This window comes from Mya arenaria, chromosome 2 (genome assembly GCF_026914265.1).
Source record: "Mya arenaria isolate MELC-2E11 chromosome 2, ASM2691426v1".
NCBI lineage: Eukaryota > Metazoa > Mollusca > Bivalvia > Myida > Myidae > Mya > Mya arenaria.
This window is the reverse complement of record NC_069123.1, coordinates 7,242,738-7,265,305: the sequence shown is the minus strand read 5'-3', so window position 1 is coordinate 7,265,305 and position 22,568 is coordinate 7,242,738. Positions and strand designations below refer to the sequence as shown.

Below are 22,568 nucleotides of genomic sequence, written 5' to 3'. Positions count from 1 at the left end.
TTCCGGGAGGGACGTTAAATGGGGGTCCCGTGTGACAGCGCTATACACTGGTGCACGTTAAAGAACCAGGGTAGCTCTAACCAGGGTTACATTCTGTATGTGCACTATTCTCCAACAACCTAATATGACTAACAATCTTATTGGAGCACTCGCCGAGTGGGCAAGGCACGAGTGCGAGTATAAATAACCTCACTCACCACCACCACTTGTCACTTCATAGAATGATAAATACGCTATTGATTCCGAATTCTAAAAAGAGTCCGCGGTAGTCTGAATCAAAAGTATAGTTAGGAAGATTTGAAAGAAATGCCCCAATCGCAAAAGTGGGGAAATGTCTTCTATGAAAAACGACATGGAGTAGAAACCCTCCTCCCACATTCGGAACTCCTCGGCCATTTTCCATCGAAAACAACTTTTAAATTGGATTTATGCCGGTTCATCAGTAGAAGTAGTTCGTCAAATTTTAAATTGTAGTATGAAATTAATTGCTGTATTTTAACGTGTATTTTGTATATCAAAGTTTAAATTGATTGCCAGTGAAATGGTTTATTGCATAAATTATTAAGATTCCCTGGAAAAAAATCATTAAATTTAGCTGCTAAATTGAAACTACTACACCATCTACTTGCAGTGTAGTCAAATTTAAAGATGACTGGCATCGTTAACCGTCCATTTACATCCGAGGTTGTTTTCGATGGAAAATGGCCGAGGTGTTCCGAATGACTCCTTTAATTCACTTCAACAAGCAGTAGACAACAAGGCTCACGTGAAAGACATTGAAAGCATCAAACATTAGATTGCTGTATTGGTTGGGTACCGAGAAGTAAAATTGTACACGGTTACCCACCAAGGCGTACCCGGCCCGTGGGTAACCGGGTCCATGTCCATGACCTATGATTGTCATAGCCATTTTACACTGAAAGTAGACTAAATTTGGCAAATCGGAAGATAAGTAAGCAGGTGTTATCAAACCTCTGCTCGAGATAAATAACATTCCAGTTTCGTTGTCTGTCGTTAGGAATAGCGTTATCATTTTATATAATGGTTTCATAACAAAGTCAGCGAAAAAAGGCTAAGGTTATGATAATGTTTCCGGCCTACGCAAAACACTTTATTGTCACTGCACGAGTTATTGAAATACAACTAGAGAGCGAAGCATTCGGGCACAAGGTTTTAAATGTTATGGATATATTGGCCTACAATAATATATAAAAAAACTTATTTAATAGATAAGTTAATACTAATAATTTAAAAAAAAAAATAAAGGGATGAAAGTATATCATAAAGTCGTCTTAGGTTTGTCACTTCTGCCATTATCCAACAGATGACTATATACTTTTGCCGGAGTTGGCCGAGTTGTTACGATTGTATTAATTGGTGACGTTGGAAATACGAGTACTTACGATTGTACAACGACGAAATGCGAACAACAGCGATGCCAATCGGAATACATCGGCCATTATTCAACAGCTGACTATCTTTCTCGGTATTTGTCGGAAATGGCCGAGTAAATACGATTGCATTATACGGTTTCGTTGGAAATACTAGTACTGACGATTATGCCATAAGGAGGTGCGAATAATAGCTATGTTTATACAACTGGATAAAAACGTAGCAAATCGTTGTTGCGTTAACATGTATAAATATAATGTTACCTAAATTATGGTTTTCACCATTTTGTGTCAATATCTACACATATATAATGATTTTATCACGATTGTTTCGGACAGTTCCAATCAGACGTAGCTCCTCCCGATTCACCAGATCATTCAATGACTCGCCATGATAGCGCAAACACCTGCCAAGAAAACCCACTATTTTCAAAATCGTGGGAAATTCATTTCATAAACCCTGACTGCGAGAAATGGAACTAAGGTCCAAAAACAGGGGTTTATTTTGTCTGGCCTTCTCCATGTTTTGGTCTATGACCGAAGCATGTTACAGAATTGGTACTTGCGTCCTTGCAAATCAAATCATATCATACCCAACGTTCGTATGAAGTGCGGGAAGATTTTGAAAGTATTTTCTAGAACATTAAAACAAATATCGACATAATCTAGACATAAAAAAGGACGTTTTAAACAATTAGTGTTGTGACTTATTGAGAATAATACAATAAATACAAACATGACTACCGATGTTAATTTTCATTTTTATTTTCTCTTTTGTTTTTCGCTAACATGCATTGCGACAGCTTTTATACTTGACCAACCGATTCCCGGAAGTGACGTCATCAATAAAACAGACGGAAGTTTTAACGTGCGTAACTACAGGGACTATTACCTTCGTGCCGAAAAGGTTTTATGGGATTATCTGCCATTACAAGAAAACGTGGTAGATTCATACACAGAGTGAGTAATAATGTTGAGACCATCTTATATTTGGGGTCTCATTTGGGAAACGTGCGACTAAGAGGGATTTGTACCCAATATCTCTTTGGTGGGAGGCGAACATCCCCTTTTGATAGGTTGACTAAAAACATAATTTTGGAAAAAAAACACTGAATAAACGCTTAAAGATGCACACTTAATCCCAAATAAGATTCACCACACTTAATAGAATTGTTTAAATATATACCAAAAGGGATGGATAAATAGCGAAAACAATGGGGTTTTTTATGAAGGATACTATGTTTAATTTTAAAGAAAGGTGCAGAAAACACAGTATTTCTATCTTAAGCCGATAGAAGATCACAGTAAGTCACGGTTACAATCTTGTTATCAGTTATCAATATTTTTTACAAATGCAATATTTAGTAAGTAGTTTAAGGTTTGTATCTCAAAATTGATGTTTGTTATACATGGGTATGCATTGATTTTATATAAGAGTGCCACTTTAATACAGTCCGTGTAAATAAATTACAGAATTTTGTTGTAAATTCACATTATTCAACATGACAGTCAAACTGGATGAGCATTGTCAAGTTCGACATTATTACATCAACTTGTTAATACCAAATATTGTTTAAGATACTTGGAGGACACGCTAAAAAACAAAAATAATCGCGTAGGAAGCAAGTACCTGAAGTATGTCTATAAGCTGTACACGGACGGAAACTTCACACAAGAAATCAAGTCCCCGCCATCCTTCGGCTACGTAGGACCGCTCCTGAGAGTTGAGGTCGGGGAGGTTATGCGCATCCACTTCCGGAATGACGTCGATATGCCGGTGTCCGTCCATCCGCATGGCGTTAAATACACAAAGATCAACGAAGGTGTGTTGTCATTTATGTTCTTTTCCGTGGTGTAATAGTTGTTGAAGCGAGGGGTGTCCTGAAATTGGTAGTATAAAAGCCAGTCAACTTCATTTTAAAGCTGCACTCTCACAAATAGACCGTTTGGATATTTAAAAAAAAATTCTCATGGAACGATCAATCTTTTGCGTAAATATCTGCAAACCAGTGATATCAGCATGCTGACAAAAGATCAGATCGCAGGTTTTCATATTTACGTTCAAAAAATGATGTTTTATGCATTTTTTAAAAGCGTTAGTAACGTTTTTAGCCACAGTACACCATAAATATAAAACAAATCTGCGATCTGATCTTTTGTCAGTAGTCTTAAATCACTGGTTATCATATATTTTTGACGTGACTTTTTTCACATTTTTATTTCTGCCCCCAATACTGATTTTCATACTTATTTTAATAAAAACGTTTAATGAACTTTTATTTATCCTTCAATAGACAAATATAAAATATCGTAGTAATATAAAATATCGTAGTAATATAAAAATATCGTAGTACTATAAAATATCGTAGTAATATAAAATATCGTAGTACTATAAAATATCGTAGTAATATAAAATATCGTAGTACTATAAAATATCGTAGTAATATAAAATATCGTAGTACTATAAAATATCGTAGTAATATAAAATATCGTAGTACTATAAAATATCGTAGTAATATAAAATATCGTAGTACTATAAAATATCGGTGAGTCTTTGCTTGGCTATTTGCTTAAGTATCGACGTAAATGCTCATGAGTGATAAATTATGTATGATTGTATCCATCGACCAACATGTCACTATTATAAAATTGAATAACATTTTAATAAAGGATTCACCACCCTTGTGTTCAGTATCCCATATTACATATAAGCACATCTTGCGAAAAAAAAATGACGAAGAACAATATTTAAGGCGCGCAATATATGGATGGAACAAATGGGGCCTCCAAATCGGACGACGGAGTCCCGCAAGGTACGGACTACTTGTACACGTGGGAGCTGACGTCAGACTTCTCACCACGTGACGACGATCCGAGTTGCATTCCCTTCGCCTACCATTCTCACGTTGATCCGGAAAAAGAAGTGAACTCCGGGCTGGTTGGACTACTCCTTGTCTGCAAGCAGGGTAAGAATTGCGAATAATGGCCACGAAGCTGAACCTTCCTTTCTGTATGGTATTCAGGTGCTTTTTAAAACTCACTACTCAAGAGAGTGTTATTATTTAAAATAAATACTGGTTATACTAAGAGTTTGGTACGCAGTACGCTGTAGCTCAAAACATTTTCGTTACACGGAGTCATTAAAATGTTATACACGATTCTTGTTTTAAAAGGCGTATGGAGTAGCAAAATTGTGTGCGTGGGGGTTCGTAATACTATCAGGCATTTTGTAAGATCATTGGTAAAAATGAACAGTGTCGTGTAACTCTACCATTGAAATACCGTGGTATCGCGTTTTCGTTATCGTGGTATCTTTCTGTCACGTTATCATCATCGTTCTGTCGCGTTATAATCATCGCAGTGTCGTGTTATCATCATCGTACATTCGCGTTTTCTTTATCGTTGTTTTGTGATTTCGCGTAATCAACATTGCACTGTCGCGTTTCAACATCGCACTGTCGCGTTTTCAACATCGCACTGTCGCGTTTTCAACATCGCACTGTCGCGTTTCAACATCGCACTGTCGCGTTTTCAACATCGCACTGTCGCGTTTTCAACATAGCACTGTCGCGTTTCAACATCGCACTGTCGTGTTTCAACATCGCACTATCGCGTTTCAACTCTGCACTGTCGTGTTTCAACATCGCACTATCGCGTTTCAACATCGCACTGTCGCGTTTTCAACATCGCACTATCGCGTTTCAACACTGCACTGTCGCGTTTCAACATCGCACTATCGCGTTTCAACATCGCACTGTCGCGTTTCAACATCGCACTATCGCGTTTCAACTCTGCACTGTCGCGTTTTCAACATCGCACTGTCGCGTTTCAACATCGCACTGTCGCGTTTTCAACATCGTGTAAGTCATAAGCGATATCCCTAACGAAATTCCGTAAGTTTGTGCAGTAACTATCCCATATGAACTTATATAAACTTTTATGTTCTTATCTGAATAGGTCATACATTCGCTGGGTGCATTTTTCTCCGCTGTTATTGATGCATCCGCATTCCAGATTTCTAAGTGGTAGTTATGGTCCCTGTGACATTATCTTAGTCTGAGGTTGTCCGCTTTGAATAACCAAGTGCTCGGTCAATGATATTCGTAAAGTTCACAAAAAATAACGTCGGGATTTATTATTGGAGCCCCAATGACAGACGCACAGGTTGGCGGACAAGCATGGTGGCGACACCTTGGGGTTTGCGTCCATCAATCAGCCCCTTCCCCCTCTCCATTTAATCTATTTTTTACAAGTATTAACCGAGAGATGTATCTCGTATAAAATAGTGTCTCCCATGGCCAGTGCACTGGATGGCGGACGAGCATGGTGGCGGAACCCGAAGGTTTGCGTCCACCAACCAGCCCCCCCCCCCCACCCCATTAAATCTAATTTTGACAACTATTAACCGAGAGGTGTTTATTTAAGTGACACAAATGACGGGTGCACTGATTCGCAGACGAGCAGGTTGGCGGAACCTGGCGGTTTGCGTCCACCTACTTTTTTATCTATCAAATCTAAAGTTGGCAACCGTTAGCTAATGTACCCATGGCGGGCGCGCTGGTTTGCGGACGCGAAGATGTGTTGATCCTGTGAGGTTCGCGTCCATCAATCAGTTTTAATCTACGTTGCAATTGAATCACGTGGACATTTCGTGCACTCTTAAACTACAATATGCATACAACTTGGATAACAATGTTAAATAACATGTACGTAAATTTGACTTTTGTCAATTCTATGGATTGTCCAAGGTCAAGGATGCAAGCTTCAGGCGCTGTTGAACTCGTATGGTTGAATTGAAAAATACATACGCTGCTTTGAATGTACAGTGGGCATTTATTTAAAGCTGCACTCTCACAGACTTACCGTTTTCACACTTTTTTATTTTTTTTTATCTTGGAAAGAGCAATTTTTTGCGAAAATATCAGCAAACCAATGTTAAAAGATTAGTGACAAAAGATGAGATCCCACATTTTCATATTTCCGTTCGAAATTGATGTTAAACCGTTTACTAACGGTTCAAGAAAAAATGCATAAAACATCAATTCCTGCGATCTAATTTTTTGTCAGCAGTCTAATATCACTGATCCATGCATTTTCGCAAAAATTGGCTAGTTCCAAGACAAAAATAAAAAGAAAGAAGTTGTCAAAATCTGTGAGAGTGCAGCTTTAAAATCCCATAACAAAACGTTTTTAAATGTCATTGAGTTAAATGGTAAAATGTGTGTTACTATTTCCCGAAATAGCATATGGATGGAACAAATCTGCGTGAAGGAGAATCCGCCGTTATTTGTTTGATTTATATATCCTCATTCGGAACTCCTCGGTCATTTTTATCGAAACCAACCTCGGATGTATATGAACGGTTTACATACTCAAAAAGCTGTATGATTAAATCGTCTGCAAGTAGATCACGTAGTAATCTTTTTACCAGTTAAACTTTATGACTTAACTCTTGGGAATCTTAATTGTGTTTGCAGTTATACACTTCACTGGCAATCAATTTAAACTTAAATCAATAAAATACAACTAAAAAATTGCATTTGATTGATGGTATAATTCAAAAAAAATACGAACTACTTAAACTGATGTACGGGCATACATCCGAGATTGTTTTCGATAAAAAAGGCCGAGGAGCTCCGAATGTATTGCTCCTTTGACGTACATGTAATTATATTGCTCCGCATCGTGTGTACCCTAATCTGCAAATTAACTGGTATATATAAATCAGCTACTTAGGAACTTTTTAGGCACACTTCGCGCCGACGGAACCCGTTCCGACGTTGACAGCGAACAGGTTTTGTACTTTGACTCAATTGACGAGGGCGCCACCTGGCTGACAGACGAGAATCTCAAGCGCTGTGGGGACCCGGATGAATGCAAGCGCCTGTATGAGTCTGGGGATCCGGACTTCGAGGAAAGCCTGAAGAAAGATTCTATAAATGGTATTATAATGCAACTTAATTTTCTAAATGATCTTCGACTTACAGAGATGGGTCTTACAGAATTACAGCGTTCTGGGTATCAGTACCCTTCCGGCTCCCCCCCTCCCCCCACCCCCAATTAAAAAAATAAATGATAAAAATAATATACTTTTTTTAAAGAAAAAAACAATATAAATTAATCTACAAAAAACTCACAGAAAACTCTAGAAACTCTGTGAACGGTGTTAAATAATACAGTTTTAGCATTCCTTGCTCACGGTGTTAAGTTATCCCATGTTAAATCTCCTTTTCACTATATTAAGTAATCGAATGTCGAAGCTCCTGTTCACTGATATACAGTGTTAGATTCCCTTGTTTATAAAGTTCCATAAACCAAGATGTGTTTCCTCTTTTCACGCTCCTTTACAACATTCAGGTTACATGTACGCTAACCTACCAAACCTGACGGTGTGTGCAGGTGATCGGGTGGCGTGGTACATCTTTTCACTCAGTGCCGAGATTCACACCGTTAACATAGATGGACAGACGTTTCTATCAAACAGACACAGGTACAGCCTCGGGCGAGGGGGGGGGGGGGCGTATTCATAAAACACCTCAAGTCGATTCCTAACTAAAGACGATTTCGTAAAATGCTCATGGTCAAATTAAAAGACACGTATAAATGTGTTTTAACATTAATGTAGGAAGATCAAACACGGAAAATAATGTATTCTAGAAATTCTGAAGTTTTTATTTCATGCATTTAAAGAGATACTAAAATTAAGAAAGTGGCTTAAATGCCTAGTTAAGGCCTTCTATAAGTAGGCCCTCTGTTTATTGATCTTAATCTCCTTGCCTTGATCCCTCTTATCAGATCTCCGATCTGAGTAACCTGCTGTGCAGTTTTAGAAGTTGTATTATAGAAATGGACCCTAAATGGTCCTGAGCCTTAGCAGGAGATGTACAGCATTTCTTAAACTAGGCATTTAAGCTAAGATATGACTTAAGATGTTTCATGAATAACGTGCCTGGCTTAATAAACATCGTATCACTTTGGTGTTAATATATTTTCCTGATACCTAATGAATCACGCGATAACGTGTAGTGCAGCCTTATACTTTTGCACACATATTTGTAAGTGTTTGGAGTAAAACATTAGTTTCTCTTTAGGTCAACCGCGATCGGTATTTGGCCAGCGACGTTTCGAGAAACGGAAATGGTGGCGCAGAATCCGGGCACGTGGCTCGTGCAGTGTATGAACTCGGAACACAACACTAGTAAGTTCCAATTGGGCGGAAAATGCAATCAAATGCAAGTGTAGTTATTGCCCTTATAATATCGGTAAAACATGTATTCATTTTGTTGTCCGCATATTAGCCTTGTGTTTATTGAACTGTTTCATTATTTGTTCATGAATTTATTTTTACCACCAGACGGCATGAAGGTCTACCTGACGGTACGTGACTGTGGGGGCGTGGCGCCGGAACAGCTGAGCGGCCGGTATCGCACCCACTTCCTGTCTGCGGAGATGGACGATTGGAATTACGCCCCATCTGGCCGGAACTTGTTTGACGGCCAAGATCTAGATACTCCTAAGACGTATGTAAATAATTCATTCGAACTTGAATGAATATGTATCGGAAACTCTTTAGAGATTTGTTCAAGATTCCTTCCTGATATGCTAGCCTATAGTTTTTACTAATTTCGATTAATCAGTATAAGGTCATTTGAAAAGAATGTTGAAACTTTGTAGAATCTGTTTCCTTTACTATTTCAAAACATTAAAAGTAACTTTGCTCCTTTCACTTGCAAATTAATTAAAATATTTAGCAGTACACATTAGACTTTTATAATCTTTTTTAACCTATGACGTCCCTTGTTTGTTGCAAACATACAGTGCGATCGATAGAATAATAGATGAAAATCTTTTCATCATATACCTGATTGACTTTAAACTAATTCTTTTAAAGGGGCCAAATGTCATAAAATCGACAAATACAATATAACCACAAAACAGGCCTAGAGCTGTCAATACGAACTAGAAGGAGGCCGAAAATATATAATTTTCTTGATTAAAATAATAGTTTGTCGCTGTCTCAGCTCAGTTTTACCGCTTAAAATAGCACATAATGGTTTCCCAGTTTATAACGTGTATATTTAGCATGTGAAAGTCTCGTGATAAGTACAGATACATATACCAATTATTTTTTAAATTAACTGGGATTATTTTATGGTAGACGAACCGTGTAAATTTCTAAATGGTTAAATACGCAAAAAAATGCGAAAGAAACATGTGTCTCAAGCGATGTGATACATCAGTAAGTAAGATTCAATGCATTGTACACAACTTTATCAATTTTAATTAAATGTAAGGTTTTGTCAATGTTCTTTTTTTCTTGCAATTGTATCATGGTGTCTAGTCCCTTTAAGACATTAGAAATAAATCGTGACTGTATATATTAAAAATACACTTTTGACTGAACATCCCTGAAGTTTGAGGCTGGTTTTGACTATTCACTGGCTGAAAACATTTTTCTTATTTATATTGTAGAGAATCTGAAATATATTTTGCTAATACGTATGAAGGAAGGCCTATGATTGGTGGAACATACCGGAAGTCACGTTTCTTTGAGTACACGTCATTTGGCTACAACGTGCGCATGAATCGTACGTCACGCGAGGCACATCTAGGCCTGCTTGGACCAGTGATTAGAGCGGAAGTAGGGGATACAATCAACGTGGTACTTTCAAACAAGACACCGTGGCCTGTATCATTGGTAATTCAGGGCGTTAGCGTCGCATATGCACAGAGAGGAATGTTTTCGAAAGACACTGGTGCCGGTAAGCATGGCTGTAATATTTATGATCTTTATATGAACTTTTTAAAAGGATAATTTTAATAGCAGCCTACAACCAATTGAAAAAAAACCCATAGGATTTGCTATCCACAGATTACATTTTAATGAGTTTGCAAATAACAGCAATTTAATTGATACATCGTACTAGTAAGTAGATACATATTGACCAATCAAAAATATTATGTAGTTATACTTATTTTTTATAACGATTATGAAACAAGCTTTTGCAACTTATATTTATCACTCTCGTTGGCACGATATTGCGCGAGAGAATGTGATCTTGTGTTGTGGGGAAAACCGGAATACCCGGGGAAACCCTCTTGTCCGACTCGTTAACCACAAACCAAACTCACATGCGCCTAGGCCGGAAATCAAACCCGGGTCGCGTAGGTGAAAAGTGAGTGCATTAACCACTGTGCTAAACGGACGACTTTGATTTAACAAAACCAACGGAGTGACCAGTTTTATATAATTGATCGCAGTAAATCTAATAGGTCTGAAATGGAAATTGTCTATGTCTATCTCGGTCTGTATTAGCATATTAAATGAAAAAAAAACACGAAAAAAAACATTTTCTTATTTTTTGACAGGTAGACAAACCGCCGGCCATTTTGTACAGCCCGGGACTTTGGGGTCATATAAGTTTAATGTCCCCTGGGGGGTCGGGCCGGGGGATGACGACCCTGCCTGTCTCACCTACATGTACTATTCGGGCGTCAACTTAGAGAGGGACATCAACTCGGGGCTCGTGGGACCGCTCCTCATCTGCCGCCCAGGGGCTCTGGACGCACAAACGGGAAAACAGGTTTGAGCATGTTTTGGGCAACATTTCGTAATCGATTGTTAAATTATAAAGTAATCTGCTTACTTTTAGAAGAATAAGATTATAACTTTCGTCCATGGCCGAGAGTGTAAGATAGGATCATTACAACCCGAGCGTAGGGTGTTTTGCGGAAACGAGGTTTACCGATGCGGGAATCTTACACGACCCTACGCTCGGGTCGGAATGAACCTATCTTACACTCTCGGCCATGGAAGATACTTATAATCTGAGGTTGGAGAAATATTGCTTTTTACCCCGTACTTATACATTGATCGTCATATAATTTTTCTAACAAAATCTCATTACCTAACAGAACGGCAACCTGAATACCTCGGTCATTTTCCATCAAAAACAACCTTGGATGTATTCGGTGCATTAGCGAACGTTGTAAAGTTATTTATAATATTAATAATTGAAGTGTCTGGAGGTGTACCTTTTAGTACTAAGGACAAATGGATTCCAAATGAAGTGTATTATTGCAAACACCCTTTACATACTTGAGAGCTAAGTAATTAACACCGAATATTAAATTACTACGCGATCTACTTGCAGCGTAGTTAAATGTAAAGTATTCTGACAATGTAAGCCGGCCATATTCTTCCGAGGTTGTTTACGACGGAAAATGGCCACGGTGTTCCAACTGAATAGAACAGCTGCTATTCAATTTACTAATATGGCGTTTACTTTCAGAAGTACATTGACCGTGAGATGTTTCTGTATTTCGCGAGTATTGACGAGAACCTTTCCTGGCACATTGATCACAACGTGGCCACTTACGCTAGCGGCAGCGCAAATAGGGACGATGACGATTTCACCGAGTCCAACTTTATGCGAGGTGAAGCCAACATTAAGAGCATTCGTAACGATTAGTGTAACGTCATATGTCTCACCTCCTACATGTAATTAGATGACGTGTTGCTATAACAGATCATGGTAAGAGCGGTCACGTGCTCAGACACATGCATAAGCCATACACCATCAGTAAATTTCAGCAGTATTTATCCAAATTCTCTAGCTATTTTATAGTAAAACTGCGTCTGACTTTCAAACAATTTTGCAAACACGTCTGTATTACTCGCCAATATGTACGATAACGAAAAAAACATCAAACTCAAATCCGAAAGTCCTAAACAGAAAGTCCGAAATTCAAATACCAAAAATGCATAAATAAAGCAACAATAAGGAACATGTCATTATTTCGGGTTTCCTTATTTGTGTAAACATTATCTCAGTAGGAAGGAACACATTTTCCAATTTGATTCTCTTGTATAAATAAGTTTATCAGAATGAATGTACAGACAACAGCGTATTAAGTGCAGATTGTCGGAGGTCGTTTGCTTATTTGAGTTTATCAAGGTCTGCCCGCGCCCATTGGCTGCATTATGGCTTGACCCCGCCGTGACGCCACCACGACTTAAATTGTGTTTAAATGCCATAAGTGACATAAGATAGAGGTGACAGCAATTCGCAGTCAAATCCAGACATTGGAAGACTTAAAGAAACAGAGTGAGATACAAGAGATCCGGGTGCGATACCCTAGCTCTTTTCCAAGAAACATCTTGGTTCTTTAACGTGCTCGGTGTAAAGCACCGATACACGGGATACAACCTTTCTGGGTTAAACCACTACTGAGTAGACCACTTTTTCAAGCACCACCCTTGAAATGCCGAGCGGCAGGCAAGGGAGCTACTTGTACCAACTTTTAACGTCTTTCGGTATGACGCGGCCCGGGATCGAACCCACGACCTCCCGCTCCGTAGGCGGACGCCTTAACCACTAGGTCACGGAGACGGTTCCTGTCAGAGGTCATGGTGGATAGCAACGGGCAACTGATAAGCCCAGCCTAATCTCGACACTGATTGGTCAGTCGGGTTTAGATCGGCTGGTTTGACTGACAGGCCGTGTCATGTTTATTATGATTAAATCTAGGACCAATAACAATCATAATAATTATCCTACTCCCAGATCAGATATAAAAAACTTGGTTTGTGGCTGTCTTAGAAATACAAATGGTAGTCGGTGAGCTTACTAATAATACCTTTTTCTTGTTATTTTGATATAATCATTTTTATTTCTTCTGAAGCGGTGAACGGTCGTGCCTACGGTAATCTGGAGGGACTTGACGTTTGTCGCGATGAAAACGTTGCTTGGCACGTGCTCAGCTTCGGCCAGGGGGAAGGCAACCACGTCGTGACCTTTAACGGAAACAATGTCGTAATAGACGGCATGTTCCGTGATTCTCACGTCATCATTTCCGGCCAGACGTTCAGCGCACTAATGAAACCGGACAATGTTGGTATGGCGAGTTTTTTTTTAATTCTAGAGGCTTTTTCAACGCATTATTAAGCTATATTAATTTGAAAGTTATACTTTTAAGACCCCTTTCCCATTTAACAGGAAACTGGTCTTTATTTTGCCACAACACTTATCATTACGACGCGGGTATGACAGCCTTGTACCATGTGGACACATGTGGCGCTTCCAACCAGCCGTTCTATCCGACGACCGGAAACGTCCGACGTTACTACATCGCAGCCGTCGAGCGGAAATGGAACTACGCCCCAAACACGATAATTCCACTTGACGGAAGCAACTTTTCTCTTCCATCTCAGTAAGGAGGGTTTTATGCTAAACTCATTGATTCCAACTTAAAATCCCTAAAAATACAGATTCAATTCGTATCATTTTTAAAACCTTTGTTATCGTTTAAATAATTTCTATTCTTTGTTATTCCTTTTCCATTGGTACAAAATAGCTTTGGGAATCGTCGTGGACAATCGGAACACCTGGGCCGTTTACCATCGAAAACAAAATCGGAAGAATATGGACGGTTTACAATGTCAGAATTCTTTCATTTAACTACGCTGCAAGTAGATCGCATAGTTATATAAATTAAGCAGTTAAACTTAAAGCCTTCACTCTTATTATATTACCGAACTTCTACTAATGCACCGGCATACATCCGAGGTTTTCAATGGGAAATGGCCAAGCTGCTCCGATTGCGACACAATCGAAACTACATTCGGAACTCCTCTGCCATCTTTTCAAAAACAACCTCGGATGTATGCCGGTACATCAGTTACAGTAGTTCGTAATTTTTTTGAATGATATCTTTAATTCAATTTAGTGTTTTAGAGTTGCATTTATTGATATAAGTTTAAACTGGTTACCAGTGGAGTGTATAATTGCAAACATAATTAAGATTCCGAAGTGTTAAGACATAAAGTTAAACTGCTAAATAAAATTACTACGCGATCTTCTTGCAGCGGACTTAAACGTACCTCTTTTTGAGTATGTAAACCGTCCAAATACATCCGAGGTTGTTTTTGAAAAAAAATAGCCGAGGAGTTCCGAATGTCGAAACTAGACAGGCTACGAAACTCTACTAGTACTTGTACACATATGTACTTGTATGTGTAGCTAACCGTACACGCACACGTTGCCTTTGTACACAATTTATGTGCAAACCGTTTTTGTACTTGTATATGTAGGCCCACTCAATTTTGCCCCTTTAAAAAAGTTTTCTTCGTCGGACTTTATATCACCGCCGTGTCCATGTTATATTGAAGTATTGCTATTTTTGATGACGTACTTGTCAAAATATAGTCCACATGTACACGTGAAATATAAAAATGTAGTACTAAAAATAAATAATGCCCAATTAGCCAACAGTGCAGAAACGTTATTGATGTTAAAAATTATTTATATAAAACTTTAAACGTGTAGACAGTTGTACGTGGATTGCTGCTCGAGCTTCGAATTAAACTGATCTCAAAATAGTTTGAACTAAAATCAAAAGCATGTCTTATTTTAGTCTTTAGAGTCAAAAACATTTTCATTTCAGTGACCAGCATATACGAGTGCAAAAAGAGGGTAAATTTATCGGCAGTATATATACAAAAGCCCTCTACCGAGAGTTCACAGACAGCACCTTTACACAGGAAAAGGTCCGCTCCGCTGACGAGATTCACCTTGGAGTTTTGGGACCCTTCATTAAAGCGGAAGTAGGCGACACAGTTGAAGTTGTGTTCAAGAATATGGCGTCAAGACCTTACTCTATCCACGCGCAAGGACTACGCTACAATAAGACATATGAGGGAATGGGGTATAATGACGGACAGACAGACAACAGAGGCGACAGTGTCCAACCGGGAACTACTTTCATCTACAGATGGGAAGTTCCTACTACTTCTGGGCCTTCAAGAGAGGGACAGAAATGTGTGAACTTTCTGTATCACTCCGCGGTAGATCCCGTGAAAGATGTGTACGCCGGTCTTGCGGGACCAATCGTTGTTTGCCGATCTGGTATCCTTGACAACAATGGAATGCGTACTGATTCTGTCGAGAAAGAGTTCGCACTACTTTTTCTAGCATTTGATGAAAACAAGAGTTGGTATTTCAACCAAAACATTCAGGAAAACTGTCCAGGTGCAGATACGTCGACGCCTGAATTTGAGGAAAGTAACAAATATGACTCAATAAACGCATTGATATTTAACAATGTTCAAGGATTGATCGCGAATTCAGGTGACAATATCGCATGGTATGTGACTGGTCTAGGTGAAAACGAGGATATACACACGGTTCATTTTCACGGGCATACTTATACTTACCGCACCGATCAGAGTCATGAAGGTGACGTCATAGAAGTGTTTCCGGGAACGTACGAGACCGTGGAAATGTTTGCAAGTAATCCGGGCACCTGGCTCATACACTGTCATGTCGGAGAACATATGAAAGACGGAATGATTGCAACCTATACAATTCTTTAGATTACATGATCATAAAACCTATTAAGTCTAGGAGTTTTAATTCTAATAATATTGTATAGTACATAACTGTTGGACTTGTATAAAGGATAAACTTTATTACATACATACATACATACAGATTAAATAAAATATAATCTATTATGATCAAGATTTAAATTATAGTTTAATATGCAACTCAATAATGAATATCTTCTCTAATATTCTGGGTTCCAAGAAAATCTATGCAGCAAAAAATGTTTCCCTATGCAGATGTATGTTTTTATGTGGTTTTGAAAAAAATAAAGTTATTGCATAATATTGTAGTTTATTTTTCGAAGATCGTCCATGCGGATGTAGACAGGGTTTTTAAATGATTTAAGACACTTAACAGGCAGTTATAAAAAGTAACGAATGAAATAGAAAATGTTTAAGGTCGTCCACAGCTATATTAATAAGAAGGAATTAAATAAGAATAATAACACGTACAATACGCACGTGCTGCAATATATTTTAAGAGTTCATACAAATTAAAAATATGCAATTAAAACCAGACACCACGGGAGATAAAGGCGAAAAGGGCAATCAGGTAAAATATGATTATTTATAAGAATCAAATTTCAGGTGTTACATTTTACATATATATATTGAAAATAAAACCATAGTACCATAATTTGCGTTATAATCAGGAGACGTTTTGATTGATCTAAATCAAAATTTATAGTTATTCTTTGGAACAACAGACGGCATTATATAGCGCATAATTTTATGATTATGCTAGTTATTTTAATTAAACAAAACATATATGGCATCCTACCGAGTATATATATAATCGACATGCATGATGATTTATTCATGAAATAATATAAAAACTACATACAGCAAAACAAATATCTGTAATTGTTTGGCCTCAATGTCTGGTAAAATGTGAATCTACCAAAAAAGCACGAGAACCACGGGTTACTTTTTCAATAGTTTATTAATGAAATTTATGAATGGGACACTGTGACTTGACAGTTTAGGATTAAGGTCAACTTAATTTTCATGCAAAGCCACCGAATGTTTAATATGAAAATAAAAATAAAAGGAATAAACAGAAATATAACCGTGGAAGTAAACACATTCACGACGTTTGTTTGGGTATGAAGCATCAATTAGTTTGTCGTGGACACCGAGCAAGTCTGTGTATTGTGATGTGATCGTGATATTCTTCTGTTGTTCATTTTGTATGTGTTTTAAATGCATGGAATATCTACACGAAAATAAGGACATACTGAAAGGTAAGTGCTATTAGAGAGTTTTGATAAAATACTTGACTGATGCACCCAATTTATTTAGAACTATTAGGTTTATTTTATTGCATTGATTCCCGATATTTGAATATATTTGGATGCGTACGGAAATATCTATAAATTAGTTTAAACTTATTCATTTTACAATGATTGCGAAACAAGTTATTACAACAGTACAGTTTATTAATTAATCACTCTCGTTGGCACGATGTTGCGCGAGAGTGTGGTCTTGTGTTGTGGGGGAAACCGGAGTTCCCGGAGGAAACTTGTCCGGCTTGGTAACCACAAACCAAACTCACATGCGCCCTCTAAAAATGCACTTTAATCGTTTATCACTAAAGTAGCTTCATACAAGGAGGTAGTGGAAAATATCTTTTAAATCTATTTGGTCACATATGTAACCGGGTATACGATATGAATATAGCGGCACTTACGCTGTCTCGCTATTGAGCTAGCTTTTATAGCGACGTGGTAGTGTCCGCCAGCAGAGCGAGAAGACGCGGGCTCGAACTCCGACATACTCAAATAGCAATTTGTGCAATATGTTACAAATAAAGTACACTATCTGTCTTCATAAGACCTAGTATTATTCCAGCGTCCTATCCAATGGGAACTTTTATGTTCATGGTTCTTAGACTACAAAAGGGTATTGCTTGTCTTGATGGGATCAGTTTTATGTAAGGCTCAAACTGCATATAGGCTCCTTGATGACACCTTATATTCAAAGAAAGAGTACTAATTGTTATCACCTAAAAATCAATTTATTCCGATGATTAATCATTCTAGCCTGAATTATGATTCGAATGAGATATCGGTTGATTTTCCGATACAACATGTACGCAGGTGTAGATTTTCTGGATTTGCTGATTTTACGTAAAACTGATAAGTGGATTCTCTCATTGCGTTCAATATTTTCTTCAAGACCTCATACCTCACAGGAGTATGTTAGGATGGGTATTTATGACGCAATTTATCACGTGGTATTCACACACTGCGCTTAAAACGGCGGTTTTTTTTGGCGAAGATAATACCAATTCAGTTCCACTTTCCGAACCCCTTACTTGGGTATTCCGAGAGGAATGTCATCGATGCGCCATAGAAATAGTTCCATATGAAAATGACTAGCAAGCAGTTATCAAGTTTTAATTCTGATAAAGCCCTTAACAATTCACAAAGATAAAATTTATGTGAAGTAAATTATCCAACAACATGAACAACGAACAATTTTAACAAAAACAATAATGTAAGTACACAATTTGATGACGTCACACTGAGATTACATGCATTTACGCGGTTTTTGTGACCCACATAGGTCTGTCAAGTTTTACTGTGTCTACGGATTAAAAAAATATTCGATGTCGTTGTCTACGATAGTTCTGCGGCGTGTAAATAGAGTATCACAGCATGCATAATTATGATGATGGCCAAGCGTTACTCGGTACTGCCTGGCTGTTGATGTTGAAAGTTACACCAAAAATATTTCCAGCGAACATGTTGTTCAAGCGGCCATGGAATGTGTACTGAGAAGCCTCGGCTGCGGAATTCGTATTTGTGTTTTTGTGTTATGCATTAAACTGCATTACTGGCAGGGAGATGGCATTGGTTGCATACCAGGTATTGCCTTTGATTGTCAAGTTGTTCGAAATGTTCTTGTGTTATTGGTCACTAACGTGGCTGTGATTGTTGACTGACTACATATTTCTGTGACCAGTGATCTGCATTATCTGGTTTGGCGGAACATTCTTAGTGAGTTTCTGCACAAGCTGCTTTCTGGCATTAAGATTCGTTAGCCGACTGTCTTCGGGAAGTCCTGTAAATTGGGCCTTTCGCTTCATTATTAAGGTAAGTTTGTTTTGTCCAATTGGTTAGCGTGTAAACCATTGGTCACTGGGTTTTAAATTTGATTGCTTGCTAAAGTCAGCTGGTTTCCTACTGGCGTATGGCTTGTAAATAGATACAGGACATTGTTCTGGCCTTGTGCTACATGCCCACATCTTGGACTTAACTCACCGTACATCCCTGGGAATGCCCTTGTCTGGTTTTAATTTGTCTTTCTTCAATCTCTAAATATTCCTGCCAAGCATGATCTACACTCACCACTTCCCCTTTACCCAAAGTTTACAGTGTTATAAAACCAGAGCGATTTCATGAAACTGTCGGGTGATTCTTTCCCAAGTTGCTTTGTTTCCCAAAGCTGATACATTTCCATTGATCAGTAATGTGGTCAGTCCTCTTAGGTTTATTTCACAGGCCTTCACCTTTGACTTGTTTCTATTTGGCTTGAACCACCTCTTTGAGTCAGGCAAATTTAGTCCTATGAATCAAAGTATACCCGTAGTTGTGATCACGTAAATATCACTCAATGCTACCAAGGAATCCGCTGTGGGCTCGTAGTTGGTTTAATCAGGTTTTTTGACACTGACAAGGAATTTGCACAAGATGCTGCTAAGCTCATTAGGGGTAGGGGGTGGGGTGGGTCTTGCTATTTGCACGCTTTTCATTTACTGTGTGAAGGTAGGAGGAAAGTAATTTTATGGCATAGAGGTTTAAGTATCAGTACTTTAGTATTTCTATTTGACAACAAAGTCCTTCAGATCGTCGTCAGTGACGCTCTGAAACCTGCTGTGTTCCCAGCGTTCGTGCATTTTACCATAATTTAGTCAGAGTTTTGAGCCTTGCTAAAGTAGACAGTGTGTATTATATAAAGCTCTCATATTCTTTAAAAAAGCGAGGTAATAAAGGTCTTTATAGGAAAGCTGCACATTCAGATTAAACAGCATACCCTAAAATCGCAGCCTTCTAATAACATAGTATATATTTCGTCAATTCCTATGGTTTGTCTGACATAATTCAATATTAATGAAACACAATTGCATGTCTGTTTGACATAATAGATGTATGTCAGTTTGATATAATAACATGTCAGTATCATATAATGGCATGTGAATTTCATATAGTCAGTATCAGAAAACAACCTGTCCGCCCGACATAATAACATGATAGTTTGATATGATAACATGTCAGTATCATATAATTTAATGTCAGTTTGATATTATAGTATGTCGGTATTACACAAGATTATGTCATAGCAACATAATAACATGTCATTCAGACGTAATACAATTTAAATCTGACATAATGTCAGTGTAATAAAATAACATGTCAGTATCATAGAATCACTGTTCCCTAAGACATAATCAAATGTCAGTCTGACATATTTACATGACAGTTAGACATATTTACATGTCTGTATGACATACTTACATGTCATTTCAGTTAGACATAACAACATGTCAGTCTGATATACTCACATGTCAGTATGACATATTAACATGTCAGTTAGACATAGCAACATGTCAGTCTGATATACTCACATGTCAGTCTGATATACTCACATGTCAGTCTGATATACTCACATGTCAGTCTGATATACTCACATGTCAGTGTGACATATTAACATGTCAGTTAGACATAGCAACATGTCAGTCTGATATACTCACATGTCAGTCTGATATACTCACATGTCAGTATGACATATTAACATGTCAGTTAGACATAACAACATGTCAGTCTGATATACTCACATGTCAGTCTGATATACTCACATGTCAGTATGACATATTAACATGTCAGTTAGACATAACAACATGTCAGTCTGATATACTCACATGTCAGTATGACATATTAACATGTCAGTTAGACATAACAACATGTCAGTCTGATATACTCACATGTCAGTATGACATATTAACATGTCAGTTCAGTTAGACATAACAACCTGTCAGTCTGATATACGCACATGTCAGTATGACATATTAACATGTCAGTTAAACATAACAATATGTCAGTTAGATATAACAACATGTCCGTCTGACATATTAACATGTCGGTTAGACATAGCTACATGTCTGTTTGCCATATTGTTATGTCAGATTTTGATAATGACATATAATCATGTTGTCAGTTAGAAATATAATAAATATAAATATGTCAGTCTGACAAACTAACATGTCAGCTAGACACAACTACATGTCTGTATGACATGCTAACATGTCTTTCGGACATAGCAATATGTCAGTCTGTCATACTTACATGTCAGTTAGACAAATCTACATGTATTTTTGTGCAGGTCGACACCAAGAAGACGGCAAGTTATAGAAGCATACGAACAAAAAACTAATGTCTGTGTGGTTAACACATGGTTTATTAATTCGCATAAAGAATATAACACAACAATATATCCGCTTCACACTGCATCCGCCTCCTTTGTCTTTTCGGCCCCTGTAGGTGGCTTCAAACCTGGAATGAAAATAGTCAAGGAAATATATCACATATATACATGAACTGTGAACTTAAACTTTTGTGCCGTTTCAGTGCTTAAACAGTGTTGAAAAATAGTACATGCAAATAGAATGGCTTAAACATTAAACATTTCTTGAGTGAAGATTAATATCGAATTGAAATAGCTAAAACATTGAGCTGTTCTCGAGTTTGAATCTGTCTTACCTCTAACATCCCTCTTCTTCCTCTTGATGCCGACGGTCGGTGCCGGCTCTTCCATCTGCGCAGAATGTCCCCCCAGGCCGCCCGGTACGCTCGAAAGCATGATTGTTTGAGGGCCTTCGTAGAATGGATTTAATGGATCTTCTATTATAAAGTCTTCATCAGGATCCCTGCGAACAGTGGCATTGTTCTGACTGTTTCTTTCTTGATCTTGCTTTCCGCAAACCACTGTGTTTCGGGTTAACGCGTAGAATGGATTTGAGGGATCTTCTATTATAAAATCTTCATCGGGATCTTTGCAAGCCGCGACCTTGTTTTGACTGTTTCTTTCTTGGTATTGCTTTCCGTAATTACCCGCCGTGTTTCGGGCAAAGGCGTGGAATGGCTCAACTGGATATTCTATAATGAAATCTCCATCAGGCTCCTTGCCAACTGTGACATTGTTTTGACTTTCTTCGTACTGTTTTCCGTAACACACCCTAAGCCCGGAAAACGCGTTCCTTACGCGACTCGCAAGTTGTGGGATTTTCTCTTTCTTTACGCTTATGGATATTCTTCTCCAGAAGCTATTTCTAATCTGCACTTCTTCTTGTGTCGCCATTTTTCGCTTACTTTCTCTAAAATATCGAGAGCTGTGATTCGCGTGTCTGACTGCTATTATGACAGATAAACGTCTGTCATGGAAACGACGTCATTTTATGACTTCATCTAGACTGGTGTATAACGTTTACGTGAAATTTCGTACAAAAGTAGAAGGAAATCAAAGGAATCGTTCTATGACAGTCTTGCCGAAATGACGTTATTTTCGCATGGAGTTTCTTTTCAGCTTTAATAAGATAAACTTCATTTATTTTTCCTTTATTGAAAACGTTTTTGCACGGGGACGTGGTTGATTGACGTATGGAACTGAATTTGATTCGCCTAGCAATAGATTATATGGACCTTGAACGCGCTGATCGGGGAAGTCCGTCAACCTAACGTTGAAGGCGCAAGAGCACAATTATTTACACCCGTTGACCAAGATCCGGATGT

At 38.1% G+C, this 22,568-nt stretch overlaps 1 protein-coding gene across 1 annotated transcript; it reads left to right on the top strand.

The window, feature by feature from the left end:
* Window positions 1–1,961: 1,961 nt before the first annotated feature.
* LOC128246463 (hephaestin-like) lies at window positions 1,962–16,060 on the top strand. Its single transcript, XM_052964678.1, has 13 exons — window positions 1,962–2,351; window positions 2,970–3,214; window positions 4,145–4,357; window positions 7,139–7,333; window positions 7,749–7,881; window positions 8,483–8,589; window positions 8,746–8,911; window positions 9,864–10,153; window positions 10,761–10,975; window positions 11,684–11,828; window positions 13,077–13,289; window positions 13,391–13,604; window positions 14,838–16,060. The coding sequence occupies exons 1-13, from the start codon at window positions 2,128–2,130 to the stop codon at window positions 15,763–15,765; spliced, it is 3,288 nt and encodes a 1,095-aa protein (XP_052820638.1). The 5' UTR covers window positions 1,962–2,127; the 3' UTR covers window positions 15,766–16,060.
* Window positions 16,061–22,568: the final 6,508 nt, after the last annotated feature.

Excerpts from the sequence above, each read along its gene's own strand:
- LOC128246463 (XM_052964678.1), top strand. The coding sequence starts at position 2,128 with ATGACTACCGATGTTAATTTTCATTTTTATTTTCTCTTTTGTTTTTCG. Across the intron at positions 7,334-7,748 it reads GAAGAAAGATTCTATAAATG|GTTACATGTACGCTAACCTA; the intron begins GTATTATAATGC and ends TACAACATTCAG. Across the intron at positions 10,154-10,760 it reads TTCGAAAGACACTGGTGCCG|GTAGACAAACCGCCGGCCAT; the intron begins GTAAGCATGGCT and ends ATTTTTTGACAG.